Consider the following 23,089-nt stretch of genomic DNA (forward strand, 5'->3'; position numbering starts at 1 on the left):
AAACCAAATACTTATTCTAGGATGATAATAAATGAGCAGATGGCAAAGCAGAGGCACCAATTACATGCAGAGTTTTCATTTGTAATGGCACATTAAGAGAGAATTTACTAAGAATATCCAATACATGAGATTATGTGATAACTAAGTGATATGATTATTTTTAAGAAAAGAGAATATATGAAAAAACAATAATAATAGAAAACAAAAAGGTATCACCAACACAAAACTACATGCGTTCAACTAGTTGAACAGAGTGGCTGCAAAATCTGGTTTCTTGATCTCCTTCAGATTCTTCAAGCTCGAGGTACCATTAGCAACACCAACGCTAGTCAAGTAGCTACTCCCGACCAATTCCAAGTACTCAAGATTCGAACACCGTTTACAAAGATGAGCAAAAGCTTTATCAGTCAATGTGGAGTTTCGAAGTTCCAAGTGCTTCAGCTGACGCATGTGTCTCCCAATCGTATACGCATCAACGTTTCCTAACGTTTCAAAAGATAGATACTGCTTCTGCACATAGGCATAACGCTTTAACCTTGCCACCTCGGATGGCGGCATCAGGTTCCGTTTCAGGACCTGAAGATTCTTGCAGTTTGTACCAACCAGTTCCATGCACTCACAAGTTATTTCATAAGAGCAGCTTATGTCAAGCTCTTTAAGCTTGGGGCAGTTTAGTGCTATATTCCTCATGGACTCAATATTAACCTTTGGGCTATACTTAACCCAAAGTACCTCAAGATTAGGACACCTGCAAATCAAAATTTAATCAAACTAAAACTGTGACAATCCATCCTGCAGACCCAGGTTCATAACCCTGCCGGGCACCGATCATAATCCTTCACCGGAAACGCTTCCACATCTATCGGTAGGTTATTGGTGTGCTTGGCATCCCTCGAATCAAATATCTCACCTTTTAACAACTCTCCCACATAATAAAATGTCACCAACTGATCTGGTCAAGGGTGACACCAATAACCAATAACCTACTGCTAGATATGGAAGCGTTTTCTCCTACGATGAGAGATTAGGGTCGGTGTGAACCTGGGTCCGCAGAACGGATTGTCACAACAACTTCCATGGAACCACCAAGCAAACAGAGAGAGGTACGTACCTCTCGGCGACGTAGGAGAGAGACTGGTTCGTGCAATGCCTGACTCGGAGCTCCTTGAGTTCGCCCTGGCTCTGATCCACAGCAAACCTGATGGTTGAGTCAACTTTTTCCTCGAACTCAGGACTCCACCAGTAGGTTGTATCGGTGGAGGACAGAAACTCAGCTTCGAGATCCAAGACAGCGTTGAGAGACGTGTCTTGGCATACGTCCATCCACTTCTTGGAGACAAGCATCGGTCCGTCCCATCGTTTCCCCATGCTCAGACGTGAGAAGATGTCGATGAGACATTCCCGAGTCAGCTCTGTCCAGTCAGGGTAGAGGCTAGATCCCATCTGATCAAAGAACGAATAAGATTGTGACCCTCAGTGGCAACAAAACCTTAACAACAAAGAGGAAGATACACAGCGCAAAAGTTAGATTGATATGTCTAAGTAAGACTAGAACAGAGTATATCATATTTTGATCAATAATAGTTTTCAGAGTTTTTGTTTCTTGATTTTACCTTTGTGGTTTCTGCGCTTCTTGTTCTTGAATCATAAAATCCAAGACTCCTTTTATCTTTACTCAGCCGTTGACTCAAAAGACCTTTGGAGTACGAATAGTCTTTTCGAGACCAAAGAACACAATCCAACGCGTACCATTAAACGAATATAGAAAATAAGTATGAGAAAATAAAGAGGAATAATATAAAAAAGAATGAAAGGAAATATTAAGTTATTTGATAAGGAATAAATTTAGTATACTATTTTAAAAATTAAAAGAATGTTGACTTTTTAGTTTTAAAAAAAAATATTTTGCTGAGAGTTGTTTGTTAAGATTTGGAGATAGGCAAAGATTGACCATAAGATTATGAAAAATACAAAAATAATAAAGATCTAGAAAATCTAAACGAACTTTTTAAAAAAAAAATCTAGAAAGAAAAAAAAATACAAAATTAACATTCATATATTTATTTATTTATTACTTTAGGAAATTAGATTGTTTGTGCTTCTATATAAGCATATATGAATATTTGTAACATAGTTCTCAAGAGAGTCTAATACTACTCTTCCTAAACATTCTTTTGTGTGATTTACTCTTAATCAATTTATCGGTTAAGAAATTATATACAACACTTACAACTTGATATATATAGAACTTCAAACCTTATGATGGTATCAAAACATTTCTGTCAAACTAAGTAAATTCATTTCATGTACAAACCTTATGGTATCACAACACACGAGATTCTGCAATCGCCAATAATTTGGAAGATATGAAAGTTTTATAACTTGCTAACTCATCATCTATACTTGTATACGTGCATAATAGGCTAAAATCATAATCTCAAATCCTACTTGATACTCTTTAGTAAGAAAACATCAAACCCTTAAAGCAACTGGATCTTGCCATGACACCACCTTCCTCTTCACTGCTCGGCTTATCTCTTTCTCCACGTCTCTGCAAATCGGCAACTTCATCTCGCAATCGATTCCATTGCCAATCATTCCGTTCTTTGTTGCTTCACCACCATTCGCTTCAGGATCCTCTTCTTCTCTCTACAACCAAAAAAAAAAAAAAACCCACAAAATGAAGCTCTGATCAAATATCTCAAGACTCAACAAAAGGAAGAGTCTAAAAAACATGAGAAGCTGTTTCGGGTTTTACCGAGATCAGGTTTAAGTCAAATCCTGAGACTTTGTTGGTGACCAGAGTGTTGTCGTCGTTAAGATCAGGAAGTGGAGTAGAGCTTGTCAAAACCTCGTTCCCTCTGCTGCTCCTTTTAGCTGACAGTTCGTTCTTGTCATTGCAAACTGTATCCTTTAGTTTCAAATCAAAGGATGCTCCCTGACCAGAGTTCTTCTTTCTTTTGCCATTATTCGACACCTTCAAAGCTCCTCTAGGTTCCGACAATCTCAGCATGTTGGGAGATGATGTTTCGTGAGATTGGTCTTGCTTCAAGTGTTTGTATCTGCGTCTCAAGAACCTAATATCGTTTGGACCAAAACACACACACTCAGTAAGCTAATAAAAGCCAAACTAAATTCCAAAAAACGTTGTGAATGTCACATGAAGAGATGAGAGATTATTACCTAACTTGTGCATCCAGGGCCGACCGTTTTTGTTTCATCATCTCCAGTTTCCTCATCTTATACTCTGTTTCCTGAATAAAAATCAAAACTTTTTTTCTTATTTCTTTATTTCATTTGCTAGATTAGAAATAAACCCAAAAACAATTCCAAAACCCAGCAGATTCATTACAGAAACATAAAAGAACACAAACCCTAACTACGTCGTGCAGATCCAGAGGAAACCGAAACAAAACAAAGGAGTAACACAATTATTACCTTTCTCAAGTCATGATAATCCTGCATAAGGGATTGATGCTTGAACATGATCCTCCTGGGATCGACCAAGTCAGTAATCTCCTTCATCGGATCTGATCAGTGAATTTTGCAAATACAAAAGAACACAAGAGAGATAGAGAGAGATGTGGAAGAAGGTGAGAAAGCTGGGGAAGAAGGAAGAGAAGGGGCAAAAAAGGGAGTCTTGTATGAAACTTCTGTGTACTTGACCAAAAGACTTTAAGAAACCACAAAGAAGAAGCCACCACCCACATTATTGTCTGGGTGCCCATTACCAATTCAGAGAAATTTAAAGTCTTTTTTTCTTTTCTTTTTCTTTCGGGTGAGAGAGAGTCTATTGAGACAGAACAGCAGAAAACTAGGAGTAGTAATCAAGATAATGGAGAAAGAAAGAGAGAAATTTGAGAGAAAAAAAAAAAGAAAAATCAGAACTTTTATTTTCTTTCTTTTTCACTTTTGTCTATGGTGTATGTGCCCTTTAGGAAGTTGCAGGAGGGCATTGAAATGCTGACTAGTACACAAGGAAAAAGGTTCTTCTTTTATTATTTTGTGATTAGGTTTATGTCTTTGTGAGGTTGGTCTGATGATTGGTTGAGATTTGAATTTAAAAAGTATAGGTCATTGAATATATGTATGCGAAAATTTTGGTTGAGAGATAATTAAAAGAGGGTGGGATCTAGAGAGAGAGACAGCAAAAATAAAAGCTGGGTTGATGAAAGAAAAGTGAAACAAGTAGGAGAAGAAAACTATGGTGGTTTGTAATATGTATAATGAGTGTATGTGTATGTGTGTATATTGTATATTTATAATATATTGTTGCCTGGATGTCACGTACTTGTCTCATTTGGACCCATTCTGAAAAGTCTGACCATTACCCTTTGAATTCAACTTCTCTTTTGCCACAATATTATGTCAATGTGCCTTCCCAAAATATTCATAAAAAGTTGAGCTTATGCAAGCCATTCAACTTTCAGGTATGAGAACTCCAGTTGTTTTAATATATTAATCAAGCAGAAAAAACTAGACCTATGTACTCTATACACTAATGTTTTTTTTTTCTTTTTGTTTTTATAATAGGAGAGAAATATTTGAAACCCTTGTACTTCTTTAACTTATAAACAATTCCTTGAATATTCTTAAATCGTTTTGTGATTTCCAAATTGTGGAAATGAATCAAAGCTTTAAAACAGAAATTAGAAGAAGAAAAAAAACAATAACTCCGAGTTTACTCGGAATTGGATCCTAATCTGGTAGCTGGATTGTGCTTGTTGGAGATATTTTCTCTTACTCTATGTTTTTAGGTTACTAATAAGATTTTGGAAGCTCTTTTCCGGCCAAGAACGATTTGAAAAGAATGAGAGCACGCTTTGGTTCGAATAAAGGCACCTCGTGCCCCGCCCCTCTTACTGTTGCAAAGGTCAGTCCCTTGTATACCTCCGTCCATCCTCCCACCTGTCACCACACCCATTAACATCACTCCCTTAGTGTCTTATATATATATATATATATATATATCATATGTATCCATGCATGCATATGCATTCTATGTATGTATACTACTATACCTGGTTACCGGAGTACCAAGGGTACCAAGGAGTTTTCACCGGGAGATTGAGATGGCTTAGGGAAAATCGTGTCGCCGTCACTGGTACCACCGAATCTGTATCACCACTGCATTTGACATTATACGTTATGCATGTTTCAACAATCATATATATGGCTATGATGTAGGATGTGACATTAATATACTCAGTTACATCAAACCATAGTTTACCTGAAAACCCAGATCCTCAAACCAGCTGCTGCCAGTTCCTTGTAAACCGGTAACATCGTCTTGTCGGAGTCTTTCCAGTTCCTGATCAGAACATCACTGCACCGCCCCCATACAAAAAAAAAATTAAAGCGTTTCTTTAAGCAACACTTTTTCATAAATCAGCCTTTTCAAAAAAAAAAGAACATTTTTTTCGTAAATCAACCTTATCAAAGTGGTGATTGTGAAGCGAATAGTTTTTTTTTTGTCGAATAGTTTACCTGCATGCTGTCCATTTATAGCGAATCCCAGTGACATTAGCATGCATAGCTCTCTGAACATCAAGACGGTTATAATACTTCTCTGCGTAGCTCTCCGTGCAAGGGTCGTAACCAGACCGTCGTCTACGCAAGAGTGTGTTTTTCATACGTAAGAAACCAGTCTTCTTCTGTTTCGAGGCCACGCACGTTGGAGTGTAAATGCTGTATTGGTCAATGTCACCGAACTCGTGGTTCATGGCGTAGTTAACGGCCCTGTCGCAGTCGTCGGAAACTTTCTCAGCCGTGAAATTGCAGTTTTTGAGGATTGACTTGTAGGTTTTGTCGGAAATTATTGCGTGGGTCCACCAGTAAGCTACGGTTCCTATGCTGTCGTACTCATTGTCCGTCACTGCGTTCCCCACCTTGATAAATAACGATCTTTGGTTAATCATAAATGTAACCCATATTTTTAGATTTGAGCTAGAAAGACCCTTTTTATTAGTTACCATGAATCCTTTGAGATTGATGATGGGTTTTGAGAAAGCTTTGTTGTAGTCATGTATCTTTTTGGCTAGCTGCGGTACATAGTGACCTGTCATAGTTATACCAAATTAATATAGATCAAGAATCATCATTGTATCATTGATGTACCATTTAACAAATCAAACTATATATAGTATAGTGACATACCAGCATAACTTTCACCAGCAATGTAGAAATCTCTATATTTGTATTGTGGAAACCTTGACAACCATTTGATAAGAAATATCAAATTGTCTTGAGCTGTGATATAGAATGTAATTACAACATACATCAAATTTATTTATTTTTGCCAAAAACATACATCAAATTTCCCATGCAAAAATGAGAAAAAAATGCCACCGGCTTATAACTAGTTGAGATTACTTAAAATTAAAAGAAATAGATTGAACCTGTTTGTTCGTCTCCGAAATTTTTAAGATCGGAACTTGTGTTTGTGTAAGAAAATCCAACACCGACCGGTGATTCCAAAAACAGGAGGTTTGCATCTATTATGGTACACAAAAAAAAACAAAGTTAAATAATTGAACTCGTTTCCATATTCCAAAAAATAAAATACTATGTTAAACCCCAAGATAATTTCTTACATATAAAAGTAGTACAATTTGAGTGTAATTAAAATTTTAATTACCTTTGTTCCATGAAAACTTGTTGAGAAAGAGGTTGGAACCGGTTTTGTTGATACGGAATGGTCCAATTTCTTCTGAAGCTCCATAAGCAACCGACGAGCAGCCTGGTCCTGTGGATTTTGTTTTTATAAATTGTTATATTTTTCTGTGATCATTACTCCTTTCAATAATTTCCATCAATTTCAACATATATTTCAACTACTCTTTTCACAAAATTATATATGGTTTATCAAAAGAAAATTTATTGATATACTTTCTAGAAGTCGGTCCATGTTGAATATGACCCATATGATGGTCCCTTCTATTCGTGCATGCTCCAGTTTTCTTCCGATTAATGATTAAATAAAATAAAATAAAAAACTATTGGCCAGAAATCAAAAGAATATAATTACAATATATGGTGATCTTGTGGTTGGTGGACTTTAAGAAACTTGGATTTGAAGAATTCCAGTATATTTCATCTTATGGCTATGTGTATGAAATCATGATTTTCATTTTGTTTGAATATCAGGAGAAGGGATCCAACTGCGAGCTGCATTTCTATTGGAGATTAGTCTGTTTTATTCTATATATTCTAGCTATCCCATGTTAATAAAAAAAATCAAAAGAGTATTTGATGACACTTATATTTCTGGAGGTTGGACCAGAAAAAAACACATGCGCAGAGTGGGCTGTGTGGCTATGTGCTCACACAACTATCGAATGGCATCATTATCTTTATCAAGTTGTGACCTCCATGAACACGCATGCTTCTATTAGAACACTTTGTTTTATCTACACTGAATTAAGGACTCAAAAAGAGAATAATAATGCTAAGGACCCTTTTTCCTTTCGAAAAATGAGGTCAACTTTTCATTGAAAAGAAACAAAACTAGTAAAGAACCAAATGAACTAAATGCACAGGAAAAGTCGGTAAGGTTTTTGGTAATGTGTAAGTGAATATGTGTTTTTATCACCTTTTTGTCATGCTTTTTTACATAAAGCTAATGAAGAGGCAGAGGAACAAATGCATCTAATAAAAGAACAAGTTGATGCTTGAAAGTGACAAGAGAAGTCTCAACATATAATCATTTCATGGAAGAAAACTATATATGATCAGGTAACACGTTTCTGTACTTATAATTGCATTACATATTATTTTAAAATAAGTTTCTTTAGACAATAGGGATATTTTGATCCAAAGAAAAAGACTAGGGACATAAGTCAATTAAATTTATCCTAAATTTATTAGCTTAATCGAAATCAAACTATCCATAGGGTTTCCAGCGAGGTCCCGTGTCGGCTACTAACACTATGTTTTATTTGTTGTGGCTATATATAGTCGTCATGAATGTATATGTCAAAAGCTGGTAAAAGTTCTCGTGTCATGGATCAGGCGCTTCACCCACCGCTTGCACAATGAGGATATATGTTATACTCCTAATTTAGTGTGTGATTTTAGTGGGAGATAAGGGCTTTTACTCCAATGCGCATGAGTACTAGAAAATGGGAAGGAGTGGTAGATTGCACAGATATGTAATGTAAAAAGATAAAGAAAAGAAGTGCAAGTTCAGTTAATGAGAGGCGGATGGGGTAGTTGAGATGATATTGCTATTTCGGTTGGATTGGTTTGTTTTTATCCAAAAGACTATTTTTTATCTTTATGTTAAAAATAACTTTATAAATACGCAAAGTAGTAATGGCTACTAGTTATGCTTTGTTTTGTCTCATAATTTTGGTCTAATGAAGGGACTAACTTTTTGTTTTGTCTTATGAATGTATTAAGTTTTTGTTTTGTCTCTGTTTTATCCTTTTGTCTCATTGTCCAAAAGAATAGAGATTGTATTTATGGAATGATCTTTGATGCATAGCCATATCTTTTATCCTAATCTATGGAATATATGGTTTTTGGTTTGGCTTTGGTTTTTATTTTTCATTTTCTTCATTTACAAAATTTTTAGTCTAAGCAGTCTTTGTGTTTAGTCTGGTTTGGTCTGATAGATTATTAACTATAGCCGGGTATAAATGCTTGATTGTGAGAAGAATAATCAGAAAGAAGCTGTGAAACCCCTAGAATACTTGTACAGTTAAAATTTATACGACTAAACAAAGCTACAAACACAGAGATAATTTAGATATGTATACAAATGATTTAAACTTGAGAAAACTAACCTCCATTGAGCCAGAGAAGAAGGGGTTTGGTGTGAGGAGAATTTGACTCAGTGAGCCAATAAAAGAGAGAGCGGCCATGAGATTCATTTACATTGACATAGCCTGAGTATTGTGAGAATGTCACTTTTGGTTGCCCTGGAAGTGCTTTGATCCTGTCATTCTCTTGCTCTCTTGAAGGCAATGATGATGATGATGCCGATGTTTTTGATAAAAGAGCCAGAAGAAGAAGAAAAATGAAATGGGTTCTTGCCATTTCTTGTCCTCTCACACCCTCTCCACTTTTCTTCTTCAATAAGTTTTTGTGTGTAAGGTCATATAGTATATGGAATTGTATGTTTGTATGTATACGCATGTATTTATATATGTGTGATTGAAGAGAGATGTATGGATATTGATGGATGGGGTTTTGGAGGTTCTTATTTAATGTGTGTTCTGCTGATTTACTACACAATGTGTAGGTTGGCCAGCTGTGAGTGGACCTTTCTCACTCACCACACTCCCTCTCTAAATACAAGTGTATTTATTGGCATATATGTGAGTATATTTAGGAACTATTCACGAGCTTGTATATATAAAGCCAATGTAGGAACTATTCACGAGTTTGTATAATACAGCCTCATATATACCAATGGTGAAAACACTATATCATGTATATATAATGTGGTGAAACACTTTATCATGTATATGTAATGTTTGGGCTTAATTTAGTTGTGGTATTGCTTCTCCCACATAGAACTTGTGTCGCGGCAAATGCGGTGTGAAGGTGAGAAGGTCCATTATTTCGGCTCCGAATACACATAAGAACAATAAAATAAAATAAATGATTAATGCTGTCAATGCGTTTCAATCCAATTGATAAAAATTAGTTCAGTTTGTAGATCAACCATATAGTATTTATCATTCATATGTCAGCAATAACGTTTTTCAAGGGTTGATGTACAGAATAGTTGCTACATTGCTCATATACGAAGGCAAATCTGGATCTTGAATCAGAAGAAGAGATCATTTACATTCAGAAGCAGATTAAAGCCATAAATGTAGTATTGCATGATTGATGATTATTTTTTTTATTCTCTAGTCTCTCAGTGCATGTGTTCTAGCTTTCTACATGGAAATTAGGCGTAATTGACACATTATCATTTCTATCACATTTCTCTCAATACTAACTTTTAGGCGATTTTTTGGGGATTATTTGACTGCTTGATTATTATAATAATAAAAAGACAATAGATCCATAATTACTGATTGGTGATCAACTTAGGTGGACATTAAGTCAAAAACGCTGTAGCACGTTTGTTCAGGAAGAACAAACAAACAAAAGAAAAATGAGCTAAACTGCAATTATTTACTTTTGGCAAGTAAGAATAAAAGGTGTAATTACCGCAAGTAACCAAAGAAACAGACAAACAAAAATAGAAAATGTCAAATGATAATGATGGCTTTTGTATCATATTGCAAGGAAGCAAGAACATTTCCAATGTAAAACACCATTTTTTCTCCAAAATAGAATAAAAGTGATTATGGAGTAAAAGTGTTCTAATCTCATTCCATTTTTCACTCTATAATGGAGTGATAGAACAAAAAAAAATTAGATTACTCCATTTATGGAATAAACTCCATTATGGAGTGAGAAATGAAGTGAGGTTGGAGCATTTTCTACTCCAAACTCACTTTTACTCCATTTTAAAAGAAAAAATGAAATTGGGTTGGAGATGTCCTAACTGTTCACCGTGCAAAAAAAAATTACCCAATTGGATTCTTGTCTGTATTTAACAGTTTTTTTAGTTGATAAGTCAGGTTATTTAAATTTATAATGTAGAATCTAATTCAGTTGACGATCTTGATAGTTACTGAGTTGACAATATATATGATGGCTTTCTTTCTTAGTAAATAAATTTAAGGATGTCTACTACATCATTAGGTCAATATTACTCCATCGGTTTCTAAATAACTATCATTTTGACATTTTCACATATATTAAAAAAATAACTGAAATATATGTAAATTATTATTAATTATACATATTTAACCAATAGTATTTGAGATAAATAAAATTATTTATAAAATCAATGGAATTTGCAATTAATTTTCAATTAAAAATAAATATAATTTGTATTAAAATTGTTAAGTGACATTTTTGTATAATAACAAAAAAAAATTAATAACACATATTATAAAACAGAGGGAATAATATAAAACAACGTTGAGTTTTGATCAAAACCTTAGTATGCTTTTTGTCATGTCATATTTTGAGAGCTTTGTTCTGTTTTTCATAATCACTTAATCAGAGAAGCTATGGTCAATACAAGCTGTCAAATATCACTTCTCCAATATACTATTTACTAGCTGCAGTGCTGCACCATTGCAAAAGCTTCAGTTGTGGTGTTTCTTAAGAAATGATAGGTCCAAGCCGGTGCCCCAAAAGCAAGTAAACCATGTCGGATAATATATCTAGTCTAAAAACTTTGCTTTCAATTGTTGATTTGACTTTAGATTGTCATTGTATTGGTTTCACACTTTTACATACTCTAGCTTTTTTTTGACAACTACATGCTCTAGCTTTTAAAAAGTGAAATGTTGATAGTATATAAATGGTCTTCGTAATAATTTTTTCTTGTAAATGATGCTTTGAGTTGAAAGCTGTCTGGTCAGTTTTAATACTTCCAGTTAAACATCGTATATACATTTTTTTCGCAAAATAAAATCGTATATGCAATTTCTGAATATTTAATCGAATGCTCCAATTAATATCAATCTTTCCGTTTGGTATGAAATAAATTTTAAAAGTAAGAAAATAGAAAAGTTTTTCAAACCAAAACCACTACTAGTTATGTTTTGCTTTTCAAAATTCCTTTTTTTTTTGTAACACAGAGCTTTTCAAAATTCCTAATACTAGTATATTCCTAAGAAAAAAGAAATATATAGGGGATTGCGACGCAAATAGTATTATTACTAAGACCATGTTTATCCGGGTATGTTGGACAGCATCTTGAGGAAAGAGAGAGGGAGGGAGGCCCACCAAATTGTCAAAACCCAAGCTAAAAGTCGTCTGAGGAAGAAACGTAATCTGTTGAGTTTTTTCTTGAATGTGGGCCCCACTGAAAGGTGACGGCCCACAATTGGTTTATATTTTTTTTTTTTTTACAAAAATCAAATAAAAGGAAAAAGTAAAAAAAAAAAAAAAAAAAAAAAAAAAACCTCCATCTGAGATTCAGCGATAAACATGCTCTAACAAGTTAGACTCTGAACCAGCAAAGTCAAAACAATTGAAAGAGAGCTGGCGTAATGATGGGCAGATCCGAAGGAATAGCGATCATTTAATGATATGGATTTTATGCAACTGGCAGAGTCACGCACGATCTATGTTTAGGGGGAGTTTGATGCAAAATCACGTTTACTAGTCTAACGTTTACACAGCATTAGTTGCAAATATCATTGTACTAATTAGGGCTGGGCATAAAACCCGTAACCCGAAATCCGAACCGAACCCGAACCGAAAAACCCGATACGAACCGAATCCGAATTCTAAAAAATATCCGAATGGATCTTGTAGGGTGTTACAAAACATATCCGAACCCGAAGTGTTATTAACCGAACCCGAATGGATAATCCGAAAAACCCGAAAACCCGAAAAACCCGAAAAATATCCGAACAAACCGATCTGAATGTCCGAATTAATATATAATATAAATATTTAAAACATAAATATGTACTTCAAATATTCAATTTCATGTTTATTTCAACATGATATCTAACAATAAGTATCTAATTTTTTTAAAAAAATATCTTAAATACTCCATTATATATAAATAAGTATATATTTTTATGTTTTTCTATGGAATTTTAGATTTTACTTAGGGTATATCCGAACCGATCTGATATAACCCGAATCCGAATGATATATGGTTACTTCGGGTATTAACCGAACCGAACCGAAACCGATGTGTTATATCCGAACCCGAACCGAACTTGTAGATTTACTAGAATGGGACCTAGAAGGTGTTACAAAATAGAACCGAAATCCGAAAAACCCGAACCGAACCCGAATGGGTACCCGAACGTCCAGGCCTAGTACTAATGGTGGATTTAATTAAAGAAACAATGTAATAAGGCCTGGTTGATATGGGTATCGACTAGAGGTGTAATTATGTAAAGTTTGTATAAGTTGGGCTTATATTATGGGCTTATATTATGGATTATAGGACTCAAGCTCCATGCTAATAATCGGCACTCACATAATAGTTCATCACCATTACTAAACCCAACTCAGTACAAATAACTGAGTAATTCAGGCTTTGGTAAAGCCCATGGGCTTTTCAAAAGAAACTTTAACGTCCTTATACGAGATTTCATTGGTCCATGTTGTCTTACGTAGTAGAACGCAGAGTTCTAAACAGTTGCCGCGTTGGAATATCGTCGTGTGTCAAAGGGACATCAAAACATTCATTATTCACCGTCCATAGCCATGAGCCACCACCGCCTTCCACGAAGCAAAGTGCGGTTTGACTTTTTTCGTTTTTTCCTTAACATTCTTTTTTGGACAACGGTTTGACTTTTTTTCGTTTTTTCCTTGCATGAAATCCGAAATTTAGTTCATGTCTGAATATATCCATGTAACTCTCTTACTCTGTGGTAGGTTTTTTTTTTTGTGGGAGCAAAAATATGTGGTAGTCTAAATTCAGATTTATATATTTTTTAAAAAGTAATAATTTTTTGATCAAAATATATAGGGATCAGTATTAATTCTTTTTTAAAAAAATATATAAATGAATAATCAAACGACAACTAAAATCTAAAACTAAAAAAGGAAAGAAATCCGAAATAATTAATTTTTCTACTGAACACCACCAAGAAAAAATAATATTGATCCCTATATATATATGATGGAATCAATAGAGCATCATAATATTTAACTTTTCATTTTTTTGTTTGTTCGTCATCGTCTCTCTCGCCAAGCAAACGACAGGAATCAAGGTTCGTATCCTCCCTCCTCTCTCTCGAACATTACGATCCAATCTTGTTCCTCTGTCAATCTTGTCCTCAGCGAAATCATTTTGCTTACGTGTTACCAACAACCTTTTCAATTTCCGACCCAACACACAACAAGATCTGTCTTAAAACGACAATCCAACATAAAGATCCTAAATTCCTCAATTCGAATGTTCTCTTTTTTTTTTGTTAATTGATCAAAAAGATTTGATTTTTATTCTAATCAATGGTTATCTCTGTGATTTGATTTGATTTGATGATTTATCAGGGAAGATGTTGGAACAGCTTTTGATATTTACGAGAGGAGGCCTCATCCTCTGGACATGCAAAGAGATCGGAAACGCACTCAAAGGCTCACCGATCGACACTCTGATCCGCTCCTGCCTCCTCGAGGAGCGATCCGGCGAAGTCTCCTTCAACTACGGCGCCTACACTCTCAAATGGACGTTCCACAACGACCTCGGACTCGTCTTCGTCGCTGTCTACCAGAAGATCCTCCAGCTTCTTTACGTCGACGACTTGCTTTCAATGGTGAAGGAGAGCTTCTCTGAGATCTACGATCCCAAAAGGATGAGTTATGGTGATGATTTTGATGAGACGTTTAGGCAGCTTAGGTTGGAAGCTGAGGCTCGGGGTGAGGAGCTGAGGAAGAGTAAGCAGGTGGTGAAGGCTTTGAGTGGTGGTGTGAAGAAGAAGCAAGGGCAGGTGTCAAAGGAGGAAACGAAACAGAGCAGTGGTGGAGGTTCGAAGAAGGATGATGAAGGGAAAGTCAATGGTTTGAGTAATGGGAATCATCATAAGATGGAAGATGATGATGATAACGGGAAAGAGAACACGGTTGCTGATAATAATAATAATAATAGTAATGGTGGAGTTGATGTAAGTAAACTAGCGAAGCTGAGGAGTAAAGGAGTGAGAGGTAGAGGAGGTTTAAGGAAAGCTGACAGTATAGGTAGTAGTAATAAAGGTTCTTCCAAGGTGGAGCCACCTAAAAAGGCGACTAAGAAGAATAGGGTTTGGGATGATGATAAGGCGACTAAGCAGGAGGAGAAGCTGGACTTCACGGACTCCGTTGATGAAAACGGGGGTAATGGTCATGTGGATGTTGTGGCTGCGGACCAGGGAGAAAGTATGATGGATAAGGAAGAGGTTTTTAGTAGTGATAGTGAAGATGATGATGATGATGAAGCAAGAAGTGATGAGGAAAAGCCTGAGGCTAAGAAGAAGGGATGGTTCTCTTCTGTTTTCCAGAGGTTGGTGGTTTCTCTTTTGTTGCTAATTTTACTTTTTATCTATTCTGTGATCTAAGTATTTTAAATAATGTGTTCAGTATTACTGGGAAGGCGAATCTTGAAAGGACAGACCTTGAACCGGCGTTGAAAGCTCTCAAGGAACGGCTCATGACAAAAAATGTGGCTGAAGAGATAGCTGAGAAGCTTTGTGAGTCAGTGGAAGCAAGTCTTGAAGGAAAGAAGTTAGCTTCGTTCACGAGAATCTCTTCAACCGTTCAGGTATTGTGATTTATCCTTTGTAGCTCTACTAACACAGTTCATCATTCTCTAGATTGCTTAATTGTGGTGAGACTTTAGGGAGCAATGGAGGAAGCTCTGATTCGTATACTGACTCCGAGACGCTCCATTGATATAATGAGAGACGTTCATGCTGCGAAAGAACAGAGGAGGCCTTATGTGGTCGTGTTTGTTGGAGTCAACGGAGTTGGCAAATCCACCAATCTTGCCAAAGTGGCGTATTGGCTCCAGCAGCATAAGGTGAGTGTGATGATGGCTGCTTGTGACACGTTCCGTTCTGGAGCTGTCGAGCAATTAAGGACTCATGCTCGTAGGTTACAGGTAAATGAGAATGACATCATCTGATTGTCTTAATAAGATCATGATGTGTACATACTGATTTTAACGATTATTTTGGTTGGCAACAGATACCGATATTCGAAAAAGGTTATGAGAAGGATCCAGCAGTGGTTGCTAAAGAAGCGATACAAGAAGCAACTAGGAATGGATCCGATGTTGTTCTTGTTGACACAGCTGGTCGGATGCAGGATAATGAGCCTTTGATGAGAGCTCTCTCGAAGCTCATTAACCTTAACAAACCGGACTTGGTCTTGTTTGTTGGTGAAGCTCTTGTTGGAAACGATGCAGTAGACCAGCTCTCAAAGTTTAACCAGGTTTGTGTTTCTGTTAGATTCTTGTTATTAGATGTTTAATGGAACCTTATTGAACTGTTGTCTTTTTTGGATTCTTTCTAAATTTTCAGAAACTTTCGGATCTCTCTACTTCCGGGAGCACAAGATTGATTGATGGAATCTTACTGACAAAGTTTGATACCATTGATGACAAGGTAGAGTTAAAACATTGATGGGAACATTTGGTTCTTATAAGTGTCTTGTCTACGAGTTGTTTAATGAGTGTTTGGGACGGGGCTTTGTAGGTTGGAGCAGCTTTGTCGATGGTTTATATATCCGGAGCACCGGTTATGTTCGTGGGTTGTGGCCAGTCTTACACTGACCTGAAGAAGCTTAATGTCAAAGCCATAGTCAAGACACTTCTCAAATGATCTTCTCCATCACCATCATCACTATCTTACATCACTATCATCAATCAGTGTCTTATCCATCATACTTTATCTGAGTTTTTGTTTTTTTTGTTTTTGATTTGAAGACGGTTTCTCTTTGGCTATGATGTTTAAAAAAAAAAATCGACATGACTATTTCGTTGAAGTATTAATGTAACGTTTTTTTTTGAACTAGATGCTTGTATGAACCATGTTAACCTTTCTCAATCTTATTTATAACCGGTTAAGATAACCAAGGCCATGTGACTCATTTGTGCCTTCAAATGTGTACAGGCCCTTGGCCATATAGGTTAAGAACAAAACTCAAGATTAATTAGAATTCGATCATCCAACGTTTGAATCTGTTTCTCTACCAATTCAATAACCCATTAAAGATGTTAGATCCCGTTCTCGACCATAACGGCTCCATAACTCGTAACTATCACTTGTATAGTATACCTGAAGACTTTCATGCCTAACGTATAAAACTACTGTTACCGTATGCATATAGTTTTGCTTGTAATCAATTATTAGTAGCAGTTATACGACAGAGAGAAATGTAACTCTTAGGTTACGTTAGGGCTGTTCTTTTGATCAACGCGGCTAGTTGCGGCAGCAACTGAAATTTAAGCTATCACCACTTCAAAATAAGACACCCGAGAAACACCGCCAGCCTGGTTTTCTTGACGCTCTGGCAGATCGCGAAGAGTAGATAGAACGTTGAATATTTCAGCGTCAGCTGCTTCTCATATTTTGTACTTGCGGCAGTTTATCAGCGTTCATTTTAATGTTCCGTGCTGTTAAATTTGCTTTCCGTCAGACTATAATTTTCAATCGCTGCCGCAACTAGCGGCGTTCACCAAAAGAACAGTCCTATTGTAAAAGTACTTGTGTTGTCTTCTGGACTGGCACGTTAATACGTTATGTGTTTTATACATTTTCTTTTTCTTAGTATCGACCAATCTGTGTGTCATAGTTTGAAACATGTCCAAATCTATAAAGATTTCTTTTGCCTATAATATTATTATCATTTAAAGTTTTTTTCTTTTGAAAAAGATTATCATTTAAAGTTGATTTAAGTCAATAGGATAAACACAAAATTAACAACTCATTCATGCTTGCATGGTGGCCTAATGGTTTAAGGAGATTCACCATGGCAGCCTGTATATTCCAGATATACTTAAATTAGATAAAATGGACAACTATGGAAAACATTGAACAGGAAAACAAAAGAAAGTTTCGTAGTTAATTTCCATAATCTTCAAATATTTTTCTAGCTTATCGTCTTCCTCTCTCATTCAAGATGTTATATATTTATTAAACAATATTCTTTAATGTATTTGTAAATTATATTCCTAGGTTTTAATATTTTTCTTAATTTAAAATTCAGCTTGCTTTATTCTTCTACTACTAATATCTGAGTCTAATAGATATATATGTATACATTTATATATATGTATGTATTTTTATATATATATATATATATATAGTGTGGTCATTAATAAAATTAGTAAACATATATGGAAACTTAGTATATATTTCAAACAGTGGATCAATCTTTTGGTAAATTCTTTACAAAAATTAAATTGACTGTTTTTATAATTTTGCAAACATATTGTGTTATTGAAAACAGTCAAGCATTATATTTAGTATAAACAACTCATGCCAATCTATTAACAATTTCAAACCAAAAATTTCGTGTCAGTTTCTAAATTCACTAATAACATTAATCTTTGTCATAAAAGTGAGCAAAACTGTGATTTATTTACCAAATCAGAGGAAGATTACACTTTACTATTAATTAAGACCATATTTATTTTTTGAATAAAGACCATATTTATTTTGACTCGGTTAAGCTCCAAACCACAATGGCTATATAAACAGCATCCACACATCCAAGTATCTTCACCTTTGCCAAAACAAAAACAAAAACAAAAAGAGACCAAACACCAAAAAAAAACAAAGAGTAATTTTGTTAAAAGAAGAAAGTCAAGAAAATGGGAATCATAGTTCCAGTATTGACCCTTGTTTACCTCTTACTCACCACCACAGTGAGCCATGCTGCCTCCAAACCGAGGATGATTCTAGTTGGTGGATATGTTGGTTCGTGGAAGGTTCCAGATTCTCCCAGCAACACTCTCAATCACTGGGCTGAGGCCAACCGTTTCAAAGTCGGCGACGTTCTTGGTACTCTATACATCTCTTCATCTTTCTGATGATGCATGATAGTTTTGAGGATGTTTCTCCTAATGCTCTTTGATCACAAAGGACAGATGATTTGCGGAATGTTTTATTATTTCAAAATAGCTGTTTGATTTTTGATGTTTTAGACAATATTATTAATCGGAAGCATGTTTTCATGCAATCATATCATATATTTGAGATATATAATATGATTTTATAATGATGTATTCATGCATGTGGATCAGTGTGGGCGTATGATGCGAAAGTTGATTCGGTGTTACAAGTGACAAAAGAAGATTACGATAGTTGTGACACATCAAAGCCCTTGAAGCAATTCAACGATGGAGACACAAAGTTCAAGCTAGACAACTCAGGACCTTACTTCTTCATCAGTGGTGCTCCTGGAAGCTGCACTAAAGGCGAGAAGATTCATCTTGTTGTTTTGGCTGAACGCAATAATGTTGGTGCCGGGAGCCGTGACGTTGGCAGTCCTAAGGTTTCTCCTGTTAGTAGTACACCGGCTTTTACTCACGCTCCAGCTCCAGCTCCAGCTCCAAACGCTGCGGTTGGACTGAATGTTGGAAGCGGTTTGTTCTTGACCGCGGTTGCTATTGGTTTGGCTATGGCTTAGAGGCATTGATCGAGAGAATGTAGCGTTTAATTATCGTTTTCAATCTTTTTAGCAAGATCTGTTTTTTTTTGTTTTTTTTTTGTGTTTTCTTTTTCAAGATTGTTAAGGTTCCAAGTCTTTTTAGCAATAATTATTTGCGTTATGTTTTTTTTGGGATGTCGTTCACACTCTCAAAAGTTTTTTTTTTTGTCCGGTTTATTATGTTATTAGAAATAATGAGAAATATTACATAGACGATATTACAGCTGACCATTCTACCTGCCTTATGAGAATTCATGTCTGTCTGCATCATCCTGAGCCGCCCTATGAGATCCATTCCTGACGGTATTCCTTGCACCATGCTGAAGATCCATTGTAAAATTTGTCTCCAATATTCTGCATAATTCGTCTTCTCCGGGAATTAAAACCCAGACCTCCTGGTGTAGAAACTGCGTCGCCTGGGATTCGAACCCCAGACTTTGATGTAGAAGCCTTTAAACCTTGACCACTAGACCACGGTGCTTCCACCTCAAAAGTTTATTCTTGTGTTTTGAATCTTGATTTAATATCAGAACGTTATTAAAAATTTCAACTAGGAAACGAAACTGAAAATGTCTAAACAAGGTTAATTGTATACAGTTGACTAAGAGAAACTCTACTGCATGATTAAACCTTAGAGGTTTTCTTAAACAAAAACAATATTAGTATTTTGATACAATTTAGTTCTATATATATATAATTTCTTTTTAAAAAATAAATTTATGCTGCTTGCAAGAAGACAAATATATCTATGAATTTCTCACAGAATTTACCCTTCATTCTTTGATTTTAATTTTTTTTTTTTGTCAACTTTGCTTTTAATCTTTAAAAAATTATATTTAGAAGAACCCCGTCTAGTTGACACGAAAAAAAAAAAAAAAAGAACCCCATCTAGATACCTCTATAAACATTAGTGGGCTATTTATTCAATGACTACATAAGCCCTTGTGTAGTCAATGACAACAAACGGAATGCAGTCTATCTCACTAACAGAAAAAATACACGCCGCCGCTTTATCTCTTTGAAACGACACACAGTTTATATACAAAAAGTAAAAACAGCGGAGCAACGAATATAAGAAGATAAAAGCATGAGAAGATGATGATAGATAGACATGAGCAAATCTCACGGATGTTTTAGCTCTCGAGAGATTCCGCCATGGATGTCGCTTCTGCTCGGGGCATCATCTCTTCACATCCTCCATGTATGCCCGCCAAACACTTCCCGATTCATTTTCTTGTAAATTCAATCGAAATAACTCTGTTTTCAATCATGTTCTCAGATTATAGTAAACCCATCTGTTCATCACAGTCATCGTTGATTCGGGTGAGTTATTTCCTCTTGTGTGATTGACTCTTCTTTTAGTCTCTTGAGAAAGTGATGGGCTTTTTTTAGTTGAACAATGAAAGTTTCAAACTTTAAGCTCTCTTACTCTTAATGAAACTTGCTGGGAATTGCAGATTCCGATCAATAAAGGATGTCTCTTTGGTCGTGTTTTTAGCTTGAGTGCTACTTCCCTTCATGGTAAGGGTCAGTCAAGATTGGTTTCTTGTTGCTTCTTCTGTTTTAGCTTAGTCTTTGTTCTATGGAAAGACTCAACTCTTGTTGCTTCTTCTTTAGCCCCTCAGAGAGGGGAAACAAGGCGTAGTGTTGGTGTACAATGCTCTATAAGATGTGACCCTTTCAAAGTTCATGATAAGAAGAACTCACGGAGGTTATTAAGTGTGAGGTCGGATCTTTCAGGAGCTGCTGCAACCCCTGAATCTACTACTTATCCAGAACCAGGTACAACTTCTCTCTGCTTTTGGCTCTATTATTACAACCTCTTGTTCTTGGCTGTATTATTACAACCTCTTGTTCTTCTTTTGTTTCAATAACACAATTCCTTTTTTGTTTGTCTTTGAACTTTGAAGTGCAGAGATTAAGTTGAGCTCAAGACTCAGAGGGATATGCTTTTGCCTCGTCGCTGGCGTTTCCGCCATTCTTCTCATCGTCCTGATGATCATTGGCCATCCTTTCGTCCTTCTCTTCGACCGCTACAGGAGAAAGTTCCATCACTTCGTTGCTAAACTCTGGGCTTCAATAAGCATCTACCCGTTCTACAAAACCGACATCCAAGGTCTGGAGAATCTGCCGTCATCCGACACTCCTTGTGTATATGTTTCAAACCACCAGAGTTTTCTGGATATATACACGCTTCTCAGCCTTGGCCAAAGCTATAAGTTCATCAGCAAGACGGGGATATTCGTTATTCCTGTCATCGGTTGGGCCATGTCCATGATGGGCGTTGTTCCCTTGAAGCGGATGGACCCAAGAAGCCAAGTGGTATGCATGCTTCTTCCCTCACTCACTCTAATCTTCAAGTGTTTCTGTTTTAAAAAAAAACTCATAACTCTTTTTGTGGCATTGTATTATAGGATTGCTTGAAACGATGCATGGAGCTAGTGAAGAAGGGAGCATCTGTGTTTTTCTTCCCGGAAGGAACGCGGAGTAAGGATGGTCGGTTAGGTGCTTTCAAGGTAAACACATAATCTCGCTCAAGTTTCTTTGGTTATTGTGTTTAAGAGGGAGTCACATAAGAGACGCTTGTCTTTCTTGAAAACTTGATATATTACAGAAAGGTGCGTTTACGGTAGCAGCTAAGACAGGAGTTCCAGTAGTGCCAATAACGCTGATGGGAACAGGGAAGATCATGCCTACGGGTAGTGAAGGTATACTGAATCATGGGAATGTGAGAGTGATCATCCACAAGCCGATATACGGAAGCAAAGCTGATGTTCTTTGTGACGAGGCCAGGAACAAGATAGCGGAATCTATGAATCTCTTGAGCTGAAACCTTGTTTTTACTTGTTTTTTTAATCAGTGGCTCTGATGAAACAATGAGAAAGGCTATGTCAATTTTTACATGTGGAAGAACAAAACATGTTCGGAATTATTGTTTTAAAAATAAAATTAGGCTTTTCTATTTTGTTTTGGCCTCACAGGAGTCAGAGGTCTTATACTCTTGCACCTCTTTTTCTTCTTTTCTTTTTTTTTTCCCTCAATATTTGTGCTAATTACGAATCATTTTTCATTAAACTGACTAAAATACAAAATTCCTTATAATTTTATACAGTTGGCCGATGAAAGAATAATTAAGAAAACATTCTACTTTTGATATAAAATCTGTCATACTTGAATCTGAATTGGGCAAGTTGCCAAACTACATAAAAGCTACAAAGCATGTATCTTTTCAAAATGGAAAACTTAGATATCATAATCTCAAATTAAATAAATAATTTCTAACGGTTTGTTTTTTTTAAATAAAAGTACATGTGAAGAATAACTAAACAATTTAATTTGTAACCTGTTTTCTCAGACTCTATTGAAAAGCAAACTTTTTATTTTATTTTTGTGCATAAATTTTTGAAAACGTTATATATGTATGTAAACCAATAAAAATAATATTTAGAGTTGTTGACTTATTGATAATTCTTCTATTGACTGACTCATGGAAAAGAATTAGAGAGATGAGACGGTAATAAGTAAGACCGTGTGGACCCCACTCGGACTGCACGGAGACAGCAGTTTCAGTTTTCTTCTAAAGAAAAATCTAATCTCTCTGTCTGAATTCTGAAACGACTTCCGTCTCCTTCCACCATTCTTCACTTATCAGTGTCAAACCAGTCGACAGACAGGGATATACCTACATTCGCCTAGTTTCAGATCTGTAAAAAGAACATCTTCAAAAACTTCGTGTAAGTCTGTTGCAAGAAACGCATAGTCTCATTTTCTCAAAAAAAAAAAAAGAAACGCATAGTCTTCTCTTCCCTTATAGATCCTTATTCATTTACATCGTTGTTTCTTGATCGTGATAAGAAGTTTCCTGCCTGTTAAATGTATATAGATATAGTTGATTCAAAGAGATTTCTTT

The 23,089-nt window shown here is 35.8% G+C and overlaps 6 protein-coding genes across 9 annotated transcripts; 3 read left to right on the top strand and 3 right to left on the bottom strand.

Moving 5' to 3' along the window:
* Window positions 1-70: 70 nt before the first annotated feature.
* LOC130501406 (putative F-box/LRR-repeat protein 19) lies at window positions 71-2,121 on the bottom strand. 2 transcript variants are annotated; one of them, XM_056996317.1, is made up of 3 exons: window positions 1,614-2,121; window positions 1,112-1,443; window positions 71-748 (listed from the first exon to the last, which is right to left on the bottom strand). In XM_056996317.1, exons 2-3 carry the CDS (start codon window positions 1,441-1,443, stop codon window positions 241-243), a joined length of 840 nt encoding a protein of 279 aa, XP_056852297.1. In that variant the 5' UTR covers window positions 1,614-2,121; the 3' UTR covers window positions 71-240. The 2 variants fall into 2 exon arrangements, with proteins under 2 accessions (XP_056852297.1, XP_056852296.1); XM_056996316.1 differs by having other exon boundaries at window positions 1,112-1,489.
* Window positions 2,122-2,263: 142 nt separating this feature from the next.
* LOC108851552 (uncharacterized) lies at window positions 2,264-4,223 on the bottom strand. The gene is made up of 4 exons (XM_018624999.2): window positions 3,439-4,223; window positions 3,184-3,254; window positions 2,759-3,077; window positions 2,264-2,649 (listed from the first exon to the last, which is right to left on the bottom strand). The coding sequence occupies exons 1-4, from the start codon at window positions 3,523-3,525 to the stop codon at window positions 2,473-2,475; spliced, it is 654 nt and encodes a 217-aa protein (XP_018480501.2). The 5' UTR covers window positions 3,526-4,223; the 3' UTR covers window positions 2,264-2,472.
* A 318-nt stretch (window positions 4,224-4,541) lies between these two features.
* Window positions 4,542-9,135, bottom strand: LOC108851546 (serine carboxypeptidase 24). Of its 2 annotated transcripts, XM_018624990.2 has the most exons (9): window positions 8,787-9,130; window positions 6,638-6,745; window positions 6,399-6,494; window positions 6,157-6,249; window positions 5,973-6,058; window positions 5,488-5,888; window positions 5,231-5,326; window positions 5,022-5,127; window positions 4,542-4,908 (listed from the first exon to the last, which is right to left on the bottom strand). In XM_018624990.2, the coding sequence occupies exons 1-9, from the start codon at window positions 9,037-9,039 to the stop codon at window positions 4,762-4,764; spliced, it is 1,386 nt and encodes a 461-aa protein (XP_018480492.2). In that variant the 5' UTR covers window positions 9,040-9,130; the 3' UTR covers window positions 4,542-4,761. The 2 variants fall into 2 exon arrangements, with proteins under 2 accessions (XP_018480492.2, XP_018480491.2); XM_018624989.2 differs by having other exon boundaries at window positions 5,488-6,058; window positions 8,787-9,135.
* A 4,483-nt stretch (window positions 9,136-13,618) lies between these two features.
* LOC108851544 (uncharacterized) lies at window positions 13,619-16,614 on the top strand. Its single transcript, XM_018624987.2, has 7 exons — window positions 13,619-13,760; window positions 14,044-15,028; window positions 15,106-15,286; window positions 15,365-15,625; window positions 15,712-15,957; window positions 16,047-16,130; window positions 16,221-16,614. The coding sequence occupies exons 2-7, from the start codon at window positions 14,049-14,051 to the stop codon at window positions 16,344-16,346; spliced, it is 1,878 nt and encodes a 625-aa protein (XP_018480489.1). The 5' UTR covers window positions 13,619-13,760; window positions 14,044-14,048; the 3' UTR covers window positions 16,347-16,614.
* Window positions 16,615-18,340: 1,726 nt separating this feature from the next.
* Window positions 18,341-19,158, top strand: LOC108851553 (early nodulin-like protein 11). The gene is made up of 2 exons (XM_018625000.1): window positions 18,341-18,530; window positions 18,773-19,158. The coding sequence occupies exons 1-2, from the start codon at window positions 18,341-18,343 to the stop codon at window positions 19,156-19,158; spliced, it is 576 nt and encodes a 191-aa protein (XP_018480502.1).
* A 1,087-nt stretch (window positions 19,159-20,245) lies between these two features.
* LOC108851548 (1-acyl-sn-glycerol-3-phosphate acyltransferase BAT2, chloroplastic) lies at window positions 20,246-22,141 on the top strand. 2 transcript variants are annotated; one of them, XM_018624993.2, is made up of 7 exons: window positions 20,246-20,380; window positions 20,459-20,502; window positions 20,637-20,706; window positions 20,797-20,961; window positions 21,095-21,501; window positions 21,594-21,695; window positions 21,794-22,141. In XM_018624993.2, exons 1-7 carry the CDS (start codon window positions 20,335-20,337, stop codon window positions 22,007-22,009), a joined length of 1,050 nt encoding a protein of 349 aa, XP_018480495.1. In that variant the 5' UTR covers window positions 20,246-20,334; the 3' UTR covers window positions 22,010-22,141. The 2 variants fall into 2 exon arrangements, with proteins under 2 accessions (XP_018480495.1, XP_018480496.1); XM_018624994.2 differs by having other exon boundaries at window positions 20,247-20,380; window positions 20,637-20,700.
* The last annotated feature ends 948 nt before the right edge of the window (window positions 22,142-23,089 follow it).

The sequence above is a fragment of the Raphanus sativus genome, unplaced genomic scaffold (assembly GCF_000801105.2).
Source record: "Raphanus sativus cultivar WK10039 unplaced genomic scaffold, ASM80110v3 Scaffold0186, whole genome shotgun sequence".
In the NCBI taxonomy this organism is placed as follows: Eukaryota; Viridiplantae; Streptophyta; class Magnoliopsida; order Brassicales; family Brassicaceae; genus Raphanus; species Raphanus sativus.

Coding starts and splice junctions, on each gene's coding strand:
- LOC108851553 (XM_018625000.1), top strand. CDS start 18,341: ATGGGAATCATAGTTCCAGTATTGACCCTTGTTTACCTCTTACTCACC. Junction 18,531..18,772: donor CAAAGTCGGCGACGTTCTTG/GTACTCTATACA, acceptor CATGTGGATCAG/TGTGGGCGTATGATGCGAAA.
- LOC108851548 (XM_018624993.2), top strand. CDS start 20,335: ATGGATGTCGCTTCTGCTCGGGGCATCATCTCTTCACATCCTCCAT. Junction 20,503..20,636: donor CACAGTCATCGTTGATTCGG/GTGAGTTATTTC, acceptor TGGGAATTGCAG/ATTCCGATCAATAAAGGATG. Junction 20,707..20,796: donor TACTTCCCTTCATGGTAAGG/GTCAGTCAAGAT, acceptor CTTCTTCTTTAG/CCCCTCAGAGAGGGGAAACA.
- LOC130501406 (XM_056996317.1), bottom strand. CDS start 1,443: ATGGGATCTAGCCTCTACCCTGACTGGACAGAGCTGACTCGGGAATGT. Junction 749..1,111: donor CTCTCCTACGTCGCCGAGAG/GTACGTACCTCT, acceptor TTTGATTTGCAG/GTGTCCTAATCTTGAGGTAC.
- LOC108851546 (XM_018624989.2), bottom strand. CDS start 9,039: ATGGCAAGAACCCATTTCATTTTTCTTCTTCTTCTGGCTCTTTTATCA. Junction 6,746..8,786: donor TCTTCTCTGGCTCAATGGAG/GTTAGTTTTCTC, acceptor CAAAATCCACAG/GACCAGGCTGCTCGTCGGTT. Junction 5,327..5,487: donor TATAAATGGACAGCATGCAG/GTAAACTATTCG, acceptor GGGGCGGTGCAG/TGATGTTCTGATCAGGAACT.
- LOC108851552 (XM_018624999.2), bottom strand. CDS start 3,525: ATGAAGGAGATTACTGACTTGGTCGATCCCAGGAGGATCATGTTCAAG. Junction 3,255..3,438: donor ATTATCATGACTTGAGAAAG/GTAATAATTGTG, acceptor ATTTTTATTCAG/GAAACAGAGTATAAGATGAG. Junction 2,650..2,758: donor TTGACTTAAACCTGATCTCG/GTAAAACCCGAA, acceptor TTTTGGTTGTAG/AGAGAAGAAGAGGATCCTGA.
- LOC108851544 (XM_018624987.2), top strand. CDS start 14,049: ATGTTGGAACAGCTTTTGATATTTACGAGAGGAGGCCTCATCCTCTGG. Junction 15,029..15,105: donor TTCTCTTCTGTTTTCCAGAG/GTTGGTGGTTTC, acceptor TAATGTGTTCAG/TATTACTGGGAAGGCGAATC. Junction 15,287..15,364: donor GAATCTCTTCAACCGTTCAG/GTATTGTGATTT, acceptor GTGAGACTTTAG/GGAGCAATGGAGGAAGCTCT.